Genomic DNA, 20,191 nt, shown 5'->3' with positions numbered 1-20,191 from the left:
ATTTCCTTGTCTACTATTGGGCGGCGCATTCACTTTACATCTTGGAGTGGGTGGTTCATGAAAGCGAGAAACATTGGTTTCACATGGATAGAGCCGTGGCATGCAGGCCTCTCTGGGACTTGGCCTGGTTGCCAGGCGCTCACGACCACATAGTGCCTACATCGCAACCCCCACGAGAACTATCCTTGACATATGGGGTAAACTGGCTGTAAGTAGGGGTCTCAACTCCTTCCCATCCCACAATACTCCACTGGCCTGGAACCCCAGCTTTCCTCCGGCCTTACAACCCGACTCCTTTCTAGGTTGGGGGGGATGGGAGCGTTGCACGATCCGCAGTCTCTTTGAGGTGGGAACCTATAAGTCCTTCGACCAGTGTAGACAAGACTTGCACCTCCCTGCCACAACATAATTGCAGTGCTACCAGCTTCCACACTGGCTACACATACCCACTGGACTACATGGGACCATGCACCAGCTTATCTCCTTCGAGACACTGGTACGTGCCTTTGACGGCTCGCGGATGCTGATCTCACTCACATACCGGCTTGCGATCAGTAGGTCCCTTCAGGGAGGACCTTTGATCCAAGTGTGACAACAAGTCCTCCCTCCTGCGCTCCCTCTGGGAATCCGTTGTCCTGAGTTACAGGGTTAATTCCTCATCGAGACCAGTGGCAAGTATTAGGCTTGTTCTAGTTTTTAATCACCTAGGAGTGCCTGAAACACACACTCACGTCTTTGGGGGAAGTAACTTCTTTACGTCCCACCCTGACGAAAAGCCCAGGACCTATTCAGGCCAGATAGGAAGGGCTGAAACATGTTGGTGCTAAAGCTAGGGTCAGAGGACCATTACACCCTCAACACCCTATTGTATATATTTTAACCTTTCCTCCCACTCCATCATTAAAGAATTCTTTAGGAGTGGGTGAGGAAGTTTATCTTTAACAGTACGCCCCCATCCACAATATCTTTAAGTGCTCCCTAAAACACGGTCGAGCCCACCCCGACTTTTAGCAGTCAGGGGTGAGCCCTATGATGAAGCATGTGACTATTAGAGTGAGTGAGGGCGAGGTTTCTTTCACTTCCCACCCATAACAACGGGTTGGACATATTTCATGTGTTTCTCTTGTTTAAACTTTGTTCTGGAGAGGATCACCACTACACACTTAAGAACCCCCATCCAATATTGATCACTCTTTCGTTGCTTGTCCTAACGGAAGAGAAAGCAACAATCAAACTACAGAAGGGACATTTCAGTGGTAATAATTATATAAAAGAGGGAGGATGTGTCCTTTCTATCCTCTTGATTGAGGACCTCTCTGCCCGCCCGAGACCTGTGGATCCCAGGATCTGTGTACCAGCTACTGGAATGAGGCCATGTTTGGCTCCGAGGGCAGAGACCAAGCAGCAGTGACCATAAAGGAGAACGCAGCAGGAGCACCAGGCCAGTGGCATAACTTAGGCACCATAGCACTCACTGTGTGGAGGGGGGTGGCTAGCTCCAAGGGCCCCCTCAGCACAATACCCTGGCTGGAGAGCTCCTGATTGAGTCCGGAGGAGCCCCCTCCACGTATCTTGCAGGAGGGGGGGCTCAAGTTTCTTTACACCATTGGGCATTACCTGTGTCTCTTCTCAAAGTGTACTTACTCTGGAGTAGCACCAACCTTGTGTGTGGCTCCATCCCTGGTCTTAACCCCTCCCTTCCGACTTGAGGCTACAGCTGATGAGTAATAATTGATGTTACTGTACCCTACCATCTCGCTCCACAAATTGTTTTTGCTGCTAGTATTAAACAGCGGCACTGCCAATGTTAATAAAAATCTATTAAAGCTTAAAAGGAGTTCCAATCTATTGCTGCGAGCATTGCCAGAGGTGCACAGGGAGGTTGCCATCATTGTCAGAGGCCCAGATTCATACCAGGGACCTAGTGAACGGAATGCCGCTTCAGGACAGGTGATGAGGCAGGAGACCCAAATCACTATTGGTCTAAAGACGTTGGGCCAGGTTGATTATTATTTGATGCTGCGCAACAAGACAACTTGCTGCCCTGCAACAAATGTAAAGAGCAGAAATGCGCCATATTTACTAACAAATGGTGTATCCTGCTGTCTTCCTGCGCTTGGGCACTCAGCGCAGCCTAGCACCAACGCAGTACCCTCGCACCATGGTGCAAGGGTGCTTACGTTACTTGAATGATTGCTTTTATGCAAGAAGGGACACCTTCCTGCACAAAAAACCACCCTTAGAGTTTTCCTCTAAGTGTGCTGTAGAATGCTGCACACGTAGAGGAGAAAATGAGGAAAAATGAAGATACTTCTTGCAACGCCTCTATTAGGAAGGCGTAGCATTTTGTTGCATTCCCAGGTTTAGCTGTCTTGGTACATCAGGGAATGCACCAAAATACATGGATGGGTGTGTTTGAACACACACTCTCCACCCATGTAATGCCTTCCCGTCGCAGAGTAACGCAAGGCAGTGACTTGCGCTGCCTTGTGTTACTCCAGATTTACCATACAGCGCAGGGCCACGCAAGGTGGCCTTGCGTGGCTTAGTGAATCTGACGTAAGGATTGCGTGCCCTTGCATCATAGGACAACGCAATCCTCTGATAAATCTGGGCCATTATTTTTCCCCATAAAAGCTTTTTCAGGCCTAGAGGAAAAGAACTACCTTAAGGGTAATAGTCAGAGGCACTAACCAACATGCCAAACGCGGTGTTCAGCCTGCTGACCAAGCAAGGTCTCTATGGAGTAAAACTCCTGCATGAAGCAGGCCATGGTGCTTGCACTCCATAAACCCAAGCGTGTTCCTCACAGAGCACTACAAGCATTTGAACCTGATTCTCAACTGATCCACATTTGCAGACTCAGCTTCAGAGGTGACAGCAGAGGACCTCTCATCCAACTACTATTTTGTGTTGTCCACGTACGTGCATGGCCACTTTGAGCTTTGTCAAGAAACCCAATACAATCCTGATGTTGTAGGACCAGGAGCAAGAGCAGGAAATGCATGGAACAGCCTTGCAGCAGAGGTGGTGGGACAAATCAGGTACACAATTGAAAAATACTTGGAAGGGACACAGGAGCCTATGTAGCAACTAACTAGACTTTGCGGTTGCATCGCCCGTGCCACTTCAGACAAAGACCAGCCATACACAAATCATCCCTGGTCCTGCTCCAGTAGGATCAATCCAGCCCAGCATTGCCAGGCATTGTTCCTTCCAAATGGGATCAAAAGCAACGCTTGACCGATGTATCAGGATAGGATATGAGCCACCAAGATTGTCCTGGCGGCCTCATCTGCCATCCGTCTTAAATGTCAGTATATGTGGCATCTGTCACTAGAGCTAGCTTGAGCAGGAGACAGACGTGTGCCAGTTGTTTGTGGTTGGCAGCACGCAGCCGGTTTGGTTTCCGTCTCACTCAGCTGCGTGACCGCGCCACTTCCGCCCTCTCAAGGGCAGCCTTGCTTGCTTCTGCTAGACAATCTTTTCCTATATACTGTAAACAGAAAACTGAACTGAAGCCAGTTCTCAACCACATGAGGGCGGGTGCTATTGGAATAAAGAGTGTTTTGTTGTGTGTTGTCGGTCTCTTGTTGGCACTGCAGTTTACTAGTAAGTTATATAACTATGACAAGTCGGAAGAGAAGTTGTCACGAGGTGACATCTTACAGCAAACAGATATATCTTGCCGAGCACAAATTAATCACACAGCATATATTACATTATATATGAATTAAATGTCCAAGTCAAATATTTACTAATCAATCTATATGACACTTAGTCCAGAATTATTCTCAATTTGAGTCCAGATTTATTCTCAATTCAGAGTTTCTCAATTCACAATAGTCTATAAATTCAGAACAGTCTTGCGAATGAAGTATCCAATTCAAGTCCTCACAAATATTCTTGTATATGAATCAATTCCAAATCAAATTATCACAACGTAGTTCTAAATTCATAAATGAATCAACCAAATGGATCAGCCAACACGTGTTTCGTTGTAACAACAACTTCCTCAGGGCTGTAATCCAAAGAGACAAAGTATAAACTAAAGAAATAGTTATAATTTACAGTCTTTGTATGGAAAAATTTTTATACATTCTAACACCTCCTAAGTGTAAGAAAAGCACAAAGTTACCAATACATCAGTGCAACAAACATAAATTTCAGTGTGGATCCCAGTGTCATAAATTAAAGCACGTCGCAAACAATAGGGTCTATTGCCTTTCAACACTTCTCTACGTTTCCATCAGTTAACAGTATTCTACAGAGATTCATCTCTCCAATATTACCGAGTTGTGAAAGGGTATGGGGGAGCCTTCAACTCCGACCTGGCTATCCTCGCCAGTTCAAACTATATTTAATAATCATTTCTAAGGCACACAAGTACAAGAATTACCTTTCAGTAAAGTTTAGTGTCCATGGACAAAAGACTAGTCTTCACGACTTTGATAGCAGTTTGTAATATAAATTTTCTTCCAAGTCCTACAAGTAATAAACAAACTTGTCAGCTTTACCCTATCTATAATCTCAAATATTAGTGACATATTATTGCCACGCAAGTTGCTTACCAGTCACAATTGTAAATCTTTATATTTGCTATAATCCTAGGTAAAGTAACTTGTAGTCAGCACGACTTAAATTTCATTGTTTCTTATCTTTTGCTCGTTCTGAAAGATATGGGTTACAAGATTCTAAGTTAAGAGATGTTCACCATCATATTAGTATAATAACGGTTATCTTAAAAGTTATCACTAAATAAATGCTCACCCAAATATAAACGAGATATTCTTAAATTACTTCAGTCTTGTCAGGCGATCGTTTTCAGTTCTGTAATTCCAAGTTAAGTTATAAAGATTATTACTAAGTCACTGCCTCGTTATCTCTATACACACTTATGGTTGATTTAAAAGTAAAGGTTACGCTTACCTAGTTGCGAGTTACTATCTCCTCCAACTTCGTATTCTGTATTACCGGCGTTCTACACAGACGCCATCTTAAGTATGGTTTTAATCAGTTACTACTACATTTCGATTCCAGCGGCAGCCATGTTGGGTAAACTCCAATTCTAAGTTTACGTGTTAATTCTAACAACGGCCATACTGTGTAAACTTGTTGCCGCATATCTGCAGATATTTATCAGAAGAGTGTTTTAATTCAATTTTTATTATCTAAAGAGCTAAAATTGTTTAGTTCATTCATGTTAAGATACGGTGACCCGCGCTCGCAATTGCGTATTCATTTTAACGGCGGCCATATTGTGTAAACTGGTTATCTCAGTAGTATCACCGCGTAGTGATTCTGATGGCGGACATCTTGTGTTAGAAGTGCCGACTTGTTAAAAAATCACAATCATAAACTTTATTTATATTTATATTTTTAAAGAAATGACAGCAAATTTAAAATGTACTTGTCACTGTGCCCTCTGTATTATATTCAGATATTATCTAAAGTTCTCATTGGCGACTTAACTTAAGGAACGTATGATTGAGCACTACAGGGCACTTAAGAATGGGGATACTAGGTACCCTATTTCCTCACATCTAATACAGAATGGGAATGATACAGAAAAACACAAATTTCTATACCATGGTATAGAACATATAACATTAGATAGACGAGGAGGAAATAGGTTACTGAAACTTAGAAGAAAAGAGGCAAGATGGATTATGGTCCTTAGAGCAGTGGAAGACGGGTTGAATATTGACTCAGAGCTTCAATATTACTTAGGAGAATAATAAGTAAATGCTAATTTGAGTACTTATTAAGAATTGTAACTTAAAATCATGATAAATATGAACTGCTTTTACTGAAATGTGATAGTAACTTCTGCATTTGCTCTCCTAAACCCTCTTTTGTTACTTTTTGGATCTAATGTATTATATCTGTAAATTAAATTGTGGAATGTTATGGGGCGCGGACAGCTCTGACGCAGGTGGTCTTCGCCAATGAGAACTTTAGATAATATCTGAATATAATACAGAGGGCACAGTGACAAGTACATTTTAAATTTGCTGTCATTTCTTTAAAAATATAAATATAAATAAAGTTTATGATTGTGATTTTTTAACAAGTCGGCACTTCTAACACAAGATGTCCGCCATCAGAATCACTACGCGGTGATACTACTGAGATAACCAGTTTACACAATATGGCCGCCGTTAAAATGAATACGCAATTGCGAGCGCGGGTCACCGTATCTTAACATGAATGAACTAAACAATTTTAGCTCTTTAGATAATAAAAATTGAATTAAAACACTCTTCTGATAAATATCTGCAGATATGCGGCAACAAGTTTACACAGTATGGCCGTTGTTAGAATTAACACGTAAACTTAGAATTGGAGTTTACCCAACATGGCTGCCGCTGGAATCGAAATGTAGTAGTAACTGATTAAAACCATACTTAAGATGGCGTCTGTGTAGAACGCCGGTAATACAGAATACGAAGTTGGAGGAGATAGTAACTCGCAACTAGGTAAGCGTAACCTTTACTTTTAAATCAACCATAAGTGTGTATAGAGATAACGAGGCAGTGACTTAGTAATAATCTTTATAACTTAACTTGGAATTACAGAACTGAAAACGATCGCCTGACAAGACTGAAGTAATTTAAGAATATCTCGTTTATATTTGGGTGAGCATTTATTTAGTGATAACTTTTAAGATAACCGTTATTATACTAATATGATGGTGAACATCTCTTAACTTAGAATCTTGTAACCCATATCTTTCAGAACGAGCAAAAGATAAGAAACAATGAAATTTAAGTCGTGCTGACTACAAGTTACTTTACCTAGGATTATAGCAAATATAAAGATTTACAATTGTGACTGGTAAGCAACTTGCGTGGCAATAATATGTCACTAATATTTGAGATTATAGATAGGGTAAAGCTGACAAGTTTGTTTATTACTTGTAGGACTTGGAAGAAAATTTATATTACAAACTGCTATCAAAGTCGTGAAGACTAGTCTTTTGTCCATGGACACTAAACTTTACTGAAAGGTAATTCTTGTACTTGTGTGCCTTAGAAATGATTATTAAATATAGTTTGAACTGGCGAGGATAGCCAGGTCGGAGTTGAAGGCTCCCCCATACCCTTTCACAACTCGGTAATATTGGAGAGATGAATCTCTGTAGAATACTGTTAACTGATGGAAACGTAGAGAAGTGTTGAAAGGCAATAGACCCTATTGTTTGCGACGTGCTTTAATTTATGACACTGGGATCCACACTGAAATTTATGTTTGTTGCACTGATGTATTGGTAACTTTGTGCTTTTCTTACACTTAGGAGGTGTTAGAATGTATAAAAAATTTTCCATACAAAGACTGTAAATTATAACTATTTCTTTAGTTTATACTTTGTCTCTTTGGATTACAGCCCTGAGGAAGTTGTTGTTACAACGAAACACGTGTTGGCTGATCCATTTGGTTGATTCATTTATGAATTTAGAACTACGTTGTGATAATTTGATTTGGAATTGATTCATATACAAGAATATTTGTGAGGACTTGAATTGGATACTTCATTCGCAAGACTGTTCTGAATTTATAGACTATTGTGAATTGAGAAACTCTGAATTGAGAATAAATCTGGACTCAAATTGAGAATAATTCTGGACTAAGTGTCATATAGATTGATTAGTAAATATTTGACTTGGACATTTAATTCATATATAATGTAATATATGCTGTGTGATTAATTTGTGCTCGGCAAGATATATCTGTTTCTTGTGATCCCCTTGAATTAGGAGATTTGTTAGGGAGTTAGGTAACCTCCCTATTCTTGCCTGTAGCATAAAAAGAAAAAGATAAATATAAAAACTTGATATAGCCAAAATTATATGCTGAGCGCCCACTTACCTGTTACCTAAACCTAACCTTTTGACATCTTACAGCACTACAGATTTTTCACACACTTTTGACCTTAACTTGCATAGCTGCCCCCTTTCTCAACTGTCCTCCCATATTTCCATCAGTAGAGCATGTGTATGTAGCCTGCTCATGCGATTCCTTACATAGGTTCCTATAACTGACTTTATGAGGAAGTCAGTTTCCCATAAGAGCAGAAATGGTTTATATCCTTCCTGATGGGAAGATAAAACAGACTGACGGAGTGAAACGCTGACCAATCATTCAGCAACTATATACAGTAGATACTCTCTGGAGATCATAAAACATATGTACTCTTTACAGGGCTTAAAAGCGCTAGAAATAGGTTGAGCAAAGGTAACTCAAAGGTAGTTTCCTTTGTATACAAATGTTTGATGAATATATCATGTCTTCAAATAGGTCTAAGATTAAAGGGGCTATCGTCAATAATTGTTTATGGAGTCCGGGATCCCTCTCGCTTGACAGGCCCAAAGATTTCAGAATCCAATAGGGGGCCACTTCTGCAGAGCTGGCCAGCTGCAGTAATCTATTTTAGGAGTTTCCTAAGTAGTTTACCAATAGGCTGCAGCCTCGCCTGAATGTGGCAGTGCACCTCGGGATTAAGAAGACACAACCATCTTAATCCCAAAAAACACTGCTCTGGCTCCTGGTTGTCCTCAGAATTGAGTTAGGGGCCTAAATAGTCCAGCAGCGGCACTCACAGTCAGTAACACAACTGTCTTGTCATCTTGCAGCACATGCTTTGTCACAGGCCAGAAGATCCAGAGAGAAAACGCAAGATGTACAATGTTCTCTGTGAACAACCTCAGACTTTGGGACACAATTCCAGTGGATTTAAAACTGTGCTAAAATCTCTTTGATTCCAGCAAGTTACAAACCCTGCCTATGACCCCAGTTCTATCCCTCGGCTCCTTATGTAACATTGTGTATTTCCGCTAGTATCAGTTCAGTTTTCAGTTCAGAAAACTTTATTTCGGGCAGAGCAGCCTTGAAAGCACACATTCATAAAACATAAAGTAAAATATACAGAAAAAAAGCATAATTATAAAAACATTTCAAAGGACAGGCACAGAATACTAAGAATTAAAATTGTCCCCCCCGCTACATCAAAGCATGATGAAGTATCTTATATTTTTTATCAAAAGGTGATTGCACAATAGATTTCAAAAAGTGATTAGTGCATAGTGCAATAAATAAATAAATAAATGTTCTAGGTTAAAAAACTCTTAAAACAGCACCATTCCATGAGCCAATGACACAACCCTTAATCACGGCTGCATATACAGTTTATAAGATAACATTATTCCCTAGGGGATCATCTACCTCCCTTCCCTGGCGAGTTTCAAAAGAGCCCTTCTAGTATTCCACATGGAGAACAAACATCCTGCTACCGAGAAGACGATGGGAATACTGAGATCTGACATCAGTATCCGAAAGGCATCCAGATAATATCTGCTACCTATATTCCTATAAATCTGGGCTAGCCACCGTTTCCTGGCTTTTTGGTAGCCAAGACAAGTAAAGAAAATGTGTAACACTGTTTCCTCAAGAAAATCACATGCGGGGCAGTGAATCATGGTTGGATTTCTCCATTTAGCTGTAAAACAGTGGAGCGGTAAGACCCCATACCTAAATTGTAGAAAGAGCTTTCTATCCTCCACAGGTGTAATAAGGTCTAGAACTGCCTCAAAACAGGGTTTCTCTTTTATTTCTAAAAAAGCTAAAGTTAGATTGCCAGTTTTGGGGCTGGAGCTGAGTTGAGACATTCTAAGTTCCTGATATCGAATCTTCAGCTCTTTCCTTGCCATTTCGTAGCAGGCTCGGTCAGGTTCTAACCACCAGTCACCCAACCCCATATTGGTTAAGGTAAGTTTAATATAATCAAACCAGGGGATTTTTGCGGCGCCCGGGAGCAACATAACTTCCCTTAGTTCCTCTCTGTACGCTATGAGTTCAGGGGTGGTCCACAGACGCCGCCAATACATTAGCGGTTTCAGACCTAACACTTCTGAGATTGCCACCACTCCCACATCCAGATGCAGCGGGACCAACGGGGTACTTAAAGGTAACCTGAAAAGTTGTCTAAGGTATTGGTTTCCACCTTTACCAAGGACTCAGATTTAGAATGGCCCCATAACGCGGCACCATATATTGCTCCACCTCGTGCTTGTATCTTATATATTTCTAATGCCGGGCTAACCGATCTCTTATCAGACCTGCTAAATGCCTTCATGATGCCCCCTGTGGATTGGGCTAATTTAAGTGTTGAATTATTAATATTAATAATACACTATCCCCTAGTATCCCATTGACTATTCTTCCGAAATATCAAGACATGCAATGATGGTGCGTTACAACACTATAGATATCATTGTGGAGTGTGTAACTCCTGCAGGTTTCGTCATGCTCCTGGCAAGACTGTTTGCACATATCCATCTTGTGATCTGTGTGCCCTCCAGACAGACTCCCCTTACTATGTATTGGTACGTAACTCCCTCCTATTGTTATTGCAACCTATACCCATATCCCTCCTGCGATCAGTTTGACTTCTTAGAAGAGGAACTCCTCACATAGGACCTGATTGTGAGTCGTGTGGAGTGGTATCTCCACAGGAGATACCTCCCTACACGTTTACAAGTTGACTGGGGTGCAGACTTGCTCTGTTTGTGTTTCAACTTACAAATTCCACTGGTAAAGGCACTTGGAATTTGGGCACATGCGAATTTTGGAATCGTGTGTGGGAAAGGGCACAGTAATTTCGGGACTCACATTATTCCCCATTCGAGGCCTGAAAATTGCAGTATACACGGGTAGGAATTCCGAATGGAAAGTGTATTTTTAGGGCCTGTGTTTCCACGCCCATTTCCGTGCAACTCCTAGTCAAGCCCACAATGATTTACTGCGATGTATGGGCCTGTCTAACAAAGGGTCCTCTTGTGGAGAGTGATCCATCCCTACACAGAAACTAATTGTACCTCTTCGAACAGAAAGGGCCTAGTATATAATCATGTGAAATTTTGGGGTGCAAATAACAAAGTCTCACCATTGTGGATTAGCGACATCACAAATATTGGAATGTTGTGCTCTTACTTGGAATTACCTCATTCAGAAGCTGTGCAGATATGGTGGGATTTCATTTCAAGCACATTTGTTAAAAAGATGAGATTTTAGTCTTCCTGTGTTGGCCAATTGTTAAATGTTGATGAACATTCACAAAGTTTGAGGGCTTTCGCATTTGCATGTAGTTTCACATCTCAAATACACAAGTACATTTACTCCTGTCAAAGGCATCTTTACATGCATTTTTAGGGATTGGAACAGGGAAGGAACACTCCAAAAATTGGATGAGGGTATATGAGAAGAGGTTTATCCCGTGAGAAATGGTGTTTGCTTCTGAGAAAAAAAAGATATATTGTGAAGTGCAATTGATCGTCCACTTTGCAATTCCCCATGTAGAAAGTACTACTTCTATAGTTGCCTACATAGGCTGGTTCGCATTTTGAGGTATCTGTTGTTTCCCCCCATTAACTGTACACGCCAAAGTTCTGATTTCGAGAGTACCCATCACTCGAGGGGTGTGTGGAAGGGTCGAAATAATGGGAATTACAAGTGGGACCTCGAGTTTTCCTTGCGAAATGAGAGAATCGGTATCTCTGGTCCTGATTCCCCCAGTAATTCTTCATTTTCTCCAGAGTTTGACCCCGCGACGTTATCCTCGGTGTGAAACGCTGCATATTTAGGAATCGCAATTTGGCCTGTAACTATGGATTCCTGGGGACCTCTTAATGAGGCCCTCGTTACCTAGGCTTACATCACGGACTCTGTCGCCAGGGCAGGGCGCTAAGTAAAGGCACTACCGGCTCGAGTGGCTCCATTAGCTGTTTGACAGGCCCAAAGGTAAAGGCCAGTTATAGCGGTGGCCATGAATAAGAGTTTTCTTGGGGTAAATCCAGGAAGAATCTTGTAAAGAACCTTCAATGAAAATGGCGGTTTTAATCTTGAATTTTGATGCGAGATAAGATGAAATGGTAACATCTAGATTCTATGCATATGAAACTCGAAGCCTCCTCTCGGTGCACTATTCCTGTCACGGTGACTGTTCCTTCCGTCTCTGCAGGTGATCCAGTTCACAGACCTCAGGCGGCTGTCGCTGAGCCTGGTGACGGAGGTGACTGACCGCAGCCTGCTGACCTTCGCCGCTGCTTGCCGCTCGCTCGAGCAGCTGTCGCTGAGCCACTGCCTCCGGGTCAGCGACGAAGGGTTCCAGGCAGCTTCCCGCTACCTGAGGAGACTTCAGCGCCTCAACCTATCCGGCTGCAACCAGCTAACAGACCTGTGAGTACTGACCTGCTCAGGTTTTTTTTTCCAAGCTGTAAACTTGGGCAGTAGGATGCTTGCGTCATCACCGCTGCCGAGCAGGTTAGGTTGAGGATGTCTTTCTTCTGTGTGGTGCGCGTTTCAATGTGAGAGTGTGTTTTAGAACACGGACTGCCCCTGATTCTTTCTTCTCTGCTTGAGGCCGTATTTGCTTCGAATTGTACAAGCTCAACGTCGTGTTGACACCGGGGACATCTTAAGGATTTTAGGGGCCCTGGGCCAAACGTATTTTGGGGACCCCTGTTCGAAAATGCTTTGATCCAGTGGCTCAATTCGAGCTCTTTCATGTTCTCTTTGGCCAGGCCACTGACAGTGCACAGGCAAATCCGTTCATATTCAAAATGTGTTTACATCGAATATTCAGGGATAGTGACTCGTGCTTTTAATATTGTAACACAGCAGCAGCTCACTAATGTTACTGCAAATGATCTCTGTGACACCCTTCACTTTCTCATAGTACCATCATGGCAACAGGCCCCCACCCCTCTTAACATCATCCCGCAAATAAATACACTCCACACAAGTGTTAACTTGGGAAAAACTGCTACAGGTTTATTACATACAATGTTATGTAATCATTGTGGGTTAGCTTACGGGCGATCCTAGGGCAGGCAGCATTCTTGCCACCTGCCCGCCTGATGAGCCAAGCAGCACCGTGGCGAATCACCTATGTACTGCCCCTTCTGGTAATCCCTTTCAGGATCACATGACCATTGGTCCCTTGTACTCACGCCCCTTGCGGGGTGGAGCGTAACTAGGCAAGCCCCCGGTTGCTCAGGCCCGCAACCACCCGAAGGACTAACGGGGCGGCGACACAGGCTCTGGCACCCCTATGTGCCGCGCTGAGGTACCCTTCTGTGCCCATATGCTTCCAGATCGCCCTGTAACTCCGCCTGCAACGAAAAAGTAAAACATTAAAAAGTTCTAGCCATATCCCATTATGCCGACACGCTGGGGAAGCGGTAGGGTGGGAGACAGCGTGTCCACTCCCGAGGCATCAACGGCGCGTTAGGTGCATCAAAGAGGCAGGGAAAATCGCGAGGGGGACTTAAGTACCCCTCGCCCTCCCTGGTGCACCGGACGTGACGTCGCGCCCACGACCCCCAACGTGAAGAGACTTCTCCATTCGCCATCCCCCCCTTAGGGACAAGAAGGGGGAGGGGGGCGGGGGAAGCCCAATGGCACTAGAGGGCCGCCCTCTTGAGTGGCCCCCTACGGTGGCCTCGGGCAGCCACATAGTACCATCATGGCCACAGGCCCCACCCCTCTTAACATGCATCCCGCAAATAAATACACTACACACAAGTGTTAACTTGGGAAAAACTGCTGCAGGTTTATTACATGCAACGTTATGTAATCATTGTGCAAATAAATACACTCCACACAAGTGTTAACTTGGGAAAAACTGCTACAGGTTTATTACATACAACGTTATGTAATCATTGCTGGTTAGCTTACGGGCGATCCAAGGGCAGGCAGCATTCTTGCCACCTGCCCGCCTGATAAGCCAAGCAGCACCGTGGCGAACCAACTATGTACTGCCACTTCTGGTAATCCCTTTCAGGATCACATGACCATTGGTCCCTTGTACTCATGCGGGGCGGAGCATAGCTAGGCAAGCCCCCGGTTGTTCAGGCCCGCAACCACCTGAAGGACTAATGGGGTGCCGACACACCTGGAGATGGCCGAGTGCCCCATGGCCCACACTCTGGACCCTGATAAACAAAGGACCCGTTTAAACTCAGTATTTTACTGATAAACCAGTTGGGCGGGGCCCCCTGCGTAGCCAGCGAGTGCTCACGTCTGTCCATGAGGCAGCACTATCTCATCCCAGGGTAAACCCACCACTCAGGCTTGTGTGCGAATATTCACGCCACCAGTACCTGATCGTTGCTCAATGGGCTAACCTGGAGATGGCTGAGTGCCCAAAGACCCCCACTCTGGCCCCTGATGAAACAAATGACACGTTTCAAAACAGTATTTTTATTAATCAAAGCCATTGTGCCATCGCACTCAAACCTGCATGATGCAGCAAACATATTAGCACACCACACTGCAAACTACTTCCTACAAAACGCCCAAGACGTCCCCTGACTGTCCATTTCTGAGCACGCCACTAGCTCACTACTGCTGAGAGATCCAGAGACGCACAGCAGCGTGCAGCTGCAAACAGGGAAGCTTGAAGGGGCAAGTGGGTAACAACTTGTAGGACATTCCGCGTGGCCTTGGTAATGTAATGTCTGGTTGGGGGCCTGCTGACAGAAACCCTACACCCCTCTCTGGCCCCACCCTATCTGGGCCGCCCTGATGATACCGTACTTATCTGGGCCCTGCCTTTGTGGCCGGCAGCTGCCGAATGTATACATACCCGTGATTGGCACTTCCCCTGTTACTCAGTCCGAACCACAAAAGACTGAACTTTTCCCTCCCTGGGAAAAAAAGCCAAGCCCAAGGCATCCGCCCCCTTGTAGCATGAGCCGGGCCAGGGAACAATCTCCTAGTACCTGGTGCCAAGGACCGTTCCCCCAGTGGACTCGACTCTAGTTCGACCCCAAGATTCTACAGAGGGAATAGGACCTTACTGTCTGACAGGATCTCTGGCCACAGGTGGAGTGCACTAACAACGTGGAACAGCTCTGGGACGGTGATCTAGGCGGTGGTGTCGCCCTTATGCCAGGCGTTGGGCCACTCCTGGTGCCCTGCTGGGTCTTGAGCGCTCGCAGGGACCAAATATATAGCAAGGGCGGGCGATGGGTGGGGGGAGATACGGGAATCATGCAGCCTCAACTATGTTGCCCGCCTATACCGGCTGGCTGAGCGCTCTGCTTAGTGTGGCAGGAAATCACAGGGAGAGGCCCACCAATCTGTAACATGCGTGCTGGAACTTGCACATCCTACCCCAGGGGCATGATCCAAAGTTTAAAGGGCGGCATGTACCAGGGGGGGGAAACTCCTGAAACCTCCCCTTTGTCTCCCACCCCCACGTGCTCTGCGAAATGCCTGTCTACCCCTGGCGCCAGCGTAAAAGGATCCCCTGGGTAGAGCCCATCCAGCTTGTGTGTTTACCTGGGGGCCCATACTCTGCTGTGCCCGGGCCCCCATATGGTCCCTCCATAGCTGGACCTCTTTTTGGTCCCAACCCATCCCCGGACACTGAGACACCATCCTCCTGAACTCCCTATCGTAGTTCAGCCAGCCATTACCCCCCCCTCCCCCTCTTCGTAGCCTCATTGAGTATTGCCATAGAATACTGCACAGTGTGCACATACACACAGTCCACAGGCAAATCCGTTCAAATTCAAAATGTGTTTACATCGAATATTCAGGGATATTAACTCGTGCTTTTAATGTTGTAACACAGCAGCAGGTCACTAATGTTACTGCAAATGATCTCTGTGACACCCTTCACTTTCTCATATGTGAGGTTCTATTATGATCTAAAATAAACGTTTATTATGGATGGTGCATGAATCATAAACACATTTCTCTCCAAAATGTCTGTAACAGACTCTCACACATCACCCACAGTAAAATTAAATTAAAGGAAACTAGTATTTAAAACAATCTGTTGAAATAATAATCACGTTCATCAAGGCAAGCTTCTCTGCAAAACAGAGCAGACTCTATCAGGGCGGCCCCTGAAAGGCTGGGGCACTGGGCAAAAGGCCACTTTGCCCATGTCTTAAAACGTCTCTGGTTGACACTTCTTTTTAACAAACAGTTTCAGACTTGTGTTCGATCTGCTGGCTTTAGCTCTGACTTGCCACTTTGGGTTGAGATGTGTCTGTGACTGTTGAGTTGGCTCTTTACTTTATAAGGGCAGGCTGATCCAGTGCATATCTTTTTAAGATGCAGGCATTTTACTTCTGGCGTTGTCGGGCTGCGAGCATCCTAAAAGGTGAATGCTTAGATACAGGTTAGTGCCTGCTCATGGTGTTTACAATTTTGGGGGAGAGCATCAGCTTGGTGTCTATGTGTTGTATCTATTTATGTTCAAATTAATCTTTCTTTTCTGGGGTCCTTTATCTACATTTTCGGACTGTGGTTCGATGTGGGCCTCCGCAAAGTTGCAGAAACTGATGCGGACTATGTGTCAAACTGTGGGCACCTTCCTCTTTTGGGGCACAAACTGTTATCGTACTTTGGGGGGTATACTTGTCCTTGTGCAAGCTCTTGCACATTTATTATCAGGGAGTGGGACATATAATAGCATTTGGATAGGGTTTAATATGAAGTAAGTCTAAAAAGTTGCACACCCTGACATTTGCTTCTTATTTGTGAATGCAATGTATGATTTCTTTATTGATTTAGGGTACAGGTTTGCGGTCTGTGTTGCAAGGAGTTGACTCCGTATTTTCGATCTGTGCTCCTGTTTCTATGCCAGCATTTGTTTTCAGGTTCTATGTCAATAGGCAAGTTCTGTTTGCCATCTGAAGTGCTGTTTCTTACGTGTGTCAAAAAACAAAGTGATGAATGGAATCTTGAATTAATCTCAGCCACTGGCAATTGCTCAGGCTCTATCTCAAACTATCAGTTTCCTCCACCATGGGGGCGTGGCTGAGCACGCAATGGTGGAGGACGTGCCTGGGTAGAGCTCCGTGAAGGACTCCCCTACCACAGGCCACTTCTCCGGTACAATTGCCCGTTTTTGCCTGTAATTGCTGGCGAGTGTGAGGGAAGTGCCCATCTCTCTGCTGTTCAAGTTTGGGACTGCTGGCCCCTTCCGAAAACCGCTCCGGCGGAGAGGGACGCCGGCTGCCCCGTCTGTGGACGCTTCCGGCCGGCGAGGAGAGGTACCCGAGCCCGGGGATCCTGCCGGCCGACTAGGCCCAGTGGTGGCGAACAACTGAGCCCACGCTTGATACCTGGTGTGGGGCCTGCGGAGCCGAGGCGAGACTGTCACCCGACGGGCTGCTGTGCGGTCGAGCCTGCAGTGGGAGACTGATGACCACGAGCCCCTGGAGCACTGGTGCGGCGGATTCGGGACTGAGGACGGAGACGGAGCGTCCCGCAGTGCGCGCCCCCTTCCCTGGTGGGGACCGGATTTGCCCGCTGACTTCGCGCTCCGAGGCTGGACTGTGGTTGTGACCCCCGGAGATCGGTTGCGGCTGGAGGCTATCTGAGGCCGGGGACGCGGCCTGCTTCCTGGGCCCTGTGGAGACGTGGTGCGCCGAGGGATTGGGGGCCGCCCGATGTCTCGGCCGAGGGATTGCTGGGACCTACGCTCAACAGTGGGCGATCACTGGCCCCCGTGCTGCAGCAGGGGCCCGGGGCCCTCTATGAACTGAGCCAGAGGTGCCACATTGCGGGGAGTGTTGCGCCTGCTCCCCCCCCCCCGACCGCCTGGTGGGGAGCCGCGGGGCTCGACTCCCACGTGCGTTGTGGTTGAGGTCGACGGAGGGGCGGAGTGGACAGCGTTGGGACCCACACAGCACTTTGCCCTGCTGGTTGCTCGACATTGGCGCTCGTGTGCAATTTTTGGGACACCTCAATGCATGGACCCCCCCGCCCTGTGTCCGGATGACCTCTGACGAACTGCCCAGGCATTGAGTCACGGATATGCTCTGAGCGCTACATCTGATACGCGCAGCTCCGTGGTGGCCTTCACTTGGACGAAGCACTTACCCACCTGCACTGAGGTTTCTCTCGAGACGCTGGCACTCGCACACCTGAGCGCGGGCAGGACTGCGAGATACCCTGAAAGACTGCTTTGTGCCCTGAAGACCAGGAGTGGGGTGAGTGGAGCTGCATACTGGTCCCCCCGCGGCGCTGCAGCTGCCTCCGACGGTGGGCACCTGGCGAGTGTGATCATCCCTCTAAAATTGCGGCCCCCCCCCCCTCCTCCACGAGATTCTTTTCCCCGGGGGTCGGATGGCGCGACTGCCTCTCGCTTGCGCCTGAGACGCGGCACGGTCACCTTGGATTTGACCCCTCCTTTGGCGGATCCCGCTCCCTCTGTGGGCCTCGCCCGCGGCGCTCCTACGAAGCAAAGGCAACTTGCGTTTATTACAGGTTTATAGCGTCATCCCCACGGGTAGTGGTTCTCCCGTGCATTGTGTAAACAGACTCCTTCACACCCACACACGACTACACACCGTGGAGCCTCTCATGTCTACGGGACCTAAAACAAGAGCTGTGACCGGTGGCACGCAGGTGAAGGGCAAAATGGCGAAGCAGGTGGAACAGGACCAAACGGCCTCTAAACTGGACACGATGTTGGCAGCGATGGAGAGGCTGGAGGAGTCGATGCAACTGACCCGCACCTCGTTAGGACTAAAATTGATAGCGTGGCCTTAGATCTGGCGCACCTCCGAGCTGACCACAAAAAGCTCTCTGAACGGACGACCACCCTGGAGACTGCGATGACCGATCTGACTCCCAAGATAACCCAGATGGACAAACATGTCCAGGATCTTCTGAATAGGGTGGAGTTCCTGGAAGATCGCGCGGAGGATGCGGAAGGCCGGGCTAGAAGGAACAACATCCGCATAGTGGGCCTGCCGGAGCGATGGGAGCCGAGAGAAGCGCCAGAACACGTGGAGCGATGGCTCAGGGCCATTCTTCCGAAAGACACCCTCTCGCAGCACTTTGTTGTGGAGCGAGCTCATCGCGTGCCGACCCGTCCCCCCCTGAGGGCTCCAACCCGAGGCCAATGCTCATTCGTGTGTTGAACTACCGTGATCGCGAAACTATTCTACGCGAAGTCAGGAAGTTATCTGAAGTCAGAGTTGATAATGCGAAAATTATGTTCTTCCCGGACTACACAATCCAGGTGCAACGCCAGCGACATTCATTCTTGACGGCGAAACAGCGCCTCCGTCGCCTAGACCTTAAATATTCCTTGCTGTTCCCTGCCCGCTTACGAGTCGTGGCTCAGGACAAAACACACTTTTTCAACACCCCGGAGGCAGTTGAGGCCTGGCTCGACTCCGGCGTTGACACCGAACCTGGTGGGATGCCCCCGAGGCCACGCCGCGATAGGGGACCTCGACGGCGACGGCGCAGGAGACCCTCAATGACACACTCATCACACGCAGAAACGGATGTGGCCCCTACTCCTGCACACCGACACACTGAAGAACAGGAAGCCCTCCGCATGGTAGCGGAAATCAGCAGATCGTTGTCGGGAGACCCCGCCCCGGGAACTAGCCCTGACCAACAGGTGAGAGATGATGAGTACCTTTACGGTTTGCCGGACTCCCAGGTCTCGGGAGATCTCCCAGATGTTACGCCACAGACCGCTGACCTGCTCCATTGATATTGCTTCCTTTCACGCGGAATACAATTGCGATGCACAGCCACATCTGCAGCTGCTGTTTTACAGAATCCTTAGTTTGCTGAGCTACTGCTGTGGATGCCGCACAGGTGCGACAGCAGGAGACAGATTTGCTCGCTGCGAGCCTGAGTGACGAGCTTCTCACTTGTACTCGGCCACAGTTGGTCGCACTATTGGTGAGTTCCGAGACTGTACAGAGGGGGTGGACGTATCCCCCCAGAGGTGAGTTCCTGTGTGCGCCCTGCCTACCACTGCTGCCGACTACTTGACTTCTGGACTGCTCGAACTGGTTGCCCCATACGCTGGACCTTTTCACTGTTGCTAAGGCTAACTAACAATAACTGCCTGTGGTGGGGAGTCTATACCCTCACCCTACTTGCATGAACCCTTGGTACATTTAATACTATAGCCTCAGTGCATCCCCCTTGAACTTACGGACCGTCTGTGCTCACTTGAGCGTTTGGACGACAGCACGTTCCGCTGTTGTCCTTTTGGAATTAAGATTATGTTTCCCAAATTTATGGGACTGTTGTTCTTCTCCTTACCTTTTAATGTGTACTTGAGGGGCGGTGAATCAATGCGAACGTTGAAATGGGCTGGTATGGTAATTTGATCTGTTGTGTTGCTGCCGGGGGTGTT

The 20,191-nt window shown here is 46.7% G+C and overlaps 1 protein-coding gene across 2 annotated transcripts in view; it reads left to right on the top strand.

Annotated features, from left to right (window-relative positions):
• LOC144797717 (uncharacterized) overlaps positions 1-20,191 on the top strand; it is a 139,684-nt gene that overhangs the window by 93,068 nt on the left and 26,425 nt on the right. The window contains exon 6 of one of the 2 annotated variants that reach the window (XM_078668455.1): positions 12,017-12,234. The exons of the other annotated variant lie outside the window; for it this stretch is intronic. Coding sequence (XP_078524581.1) covers positions 12,017-12,234 — 218 coding nt within the window. The remainder of the gene's footprint in view (positions 1-12,016; positions 12,235-20,191) is intronic. 2 annotated transcript variants of the gene reach the window in all.

This window comes from Lissotriton helveticus, chromosome 12 (assembly GCF_964261635.1).
Source record: "Lissotriton helveticus chromosome 12, aLisHel1.1, whole genome shotgun sequence".
NCBI lineage: Eukaryota > Metazoa > Chordata > Amphibia > Caudata > Salamandridae > Lissotriton > Lissotriton helveticus.
Note: the sequence above shows the minus strand (reverse complement) of the source record. Positions and strands in the feature narration are given on the sequence as shown.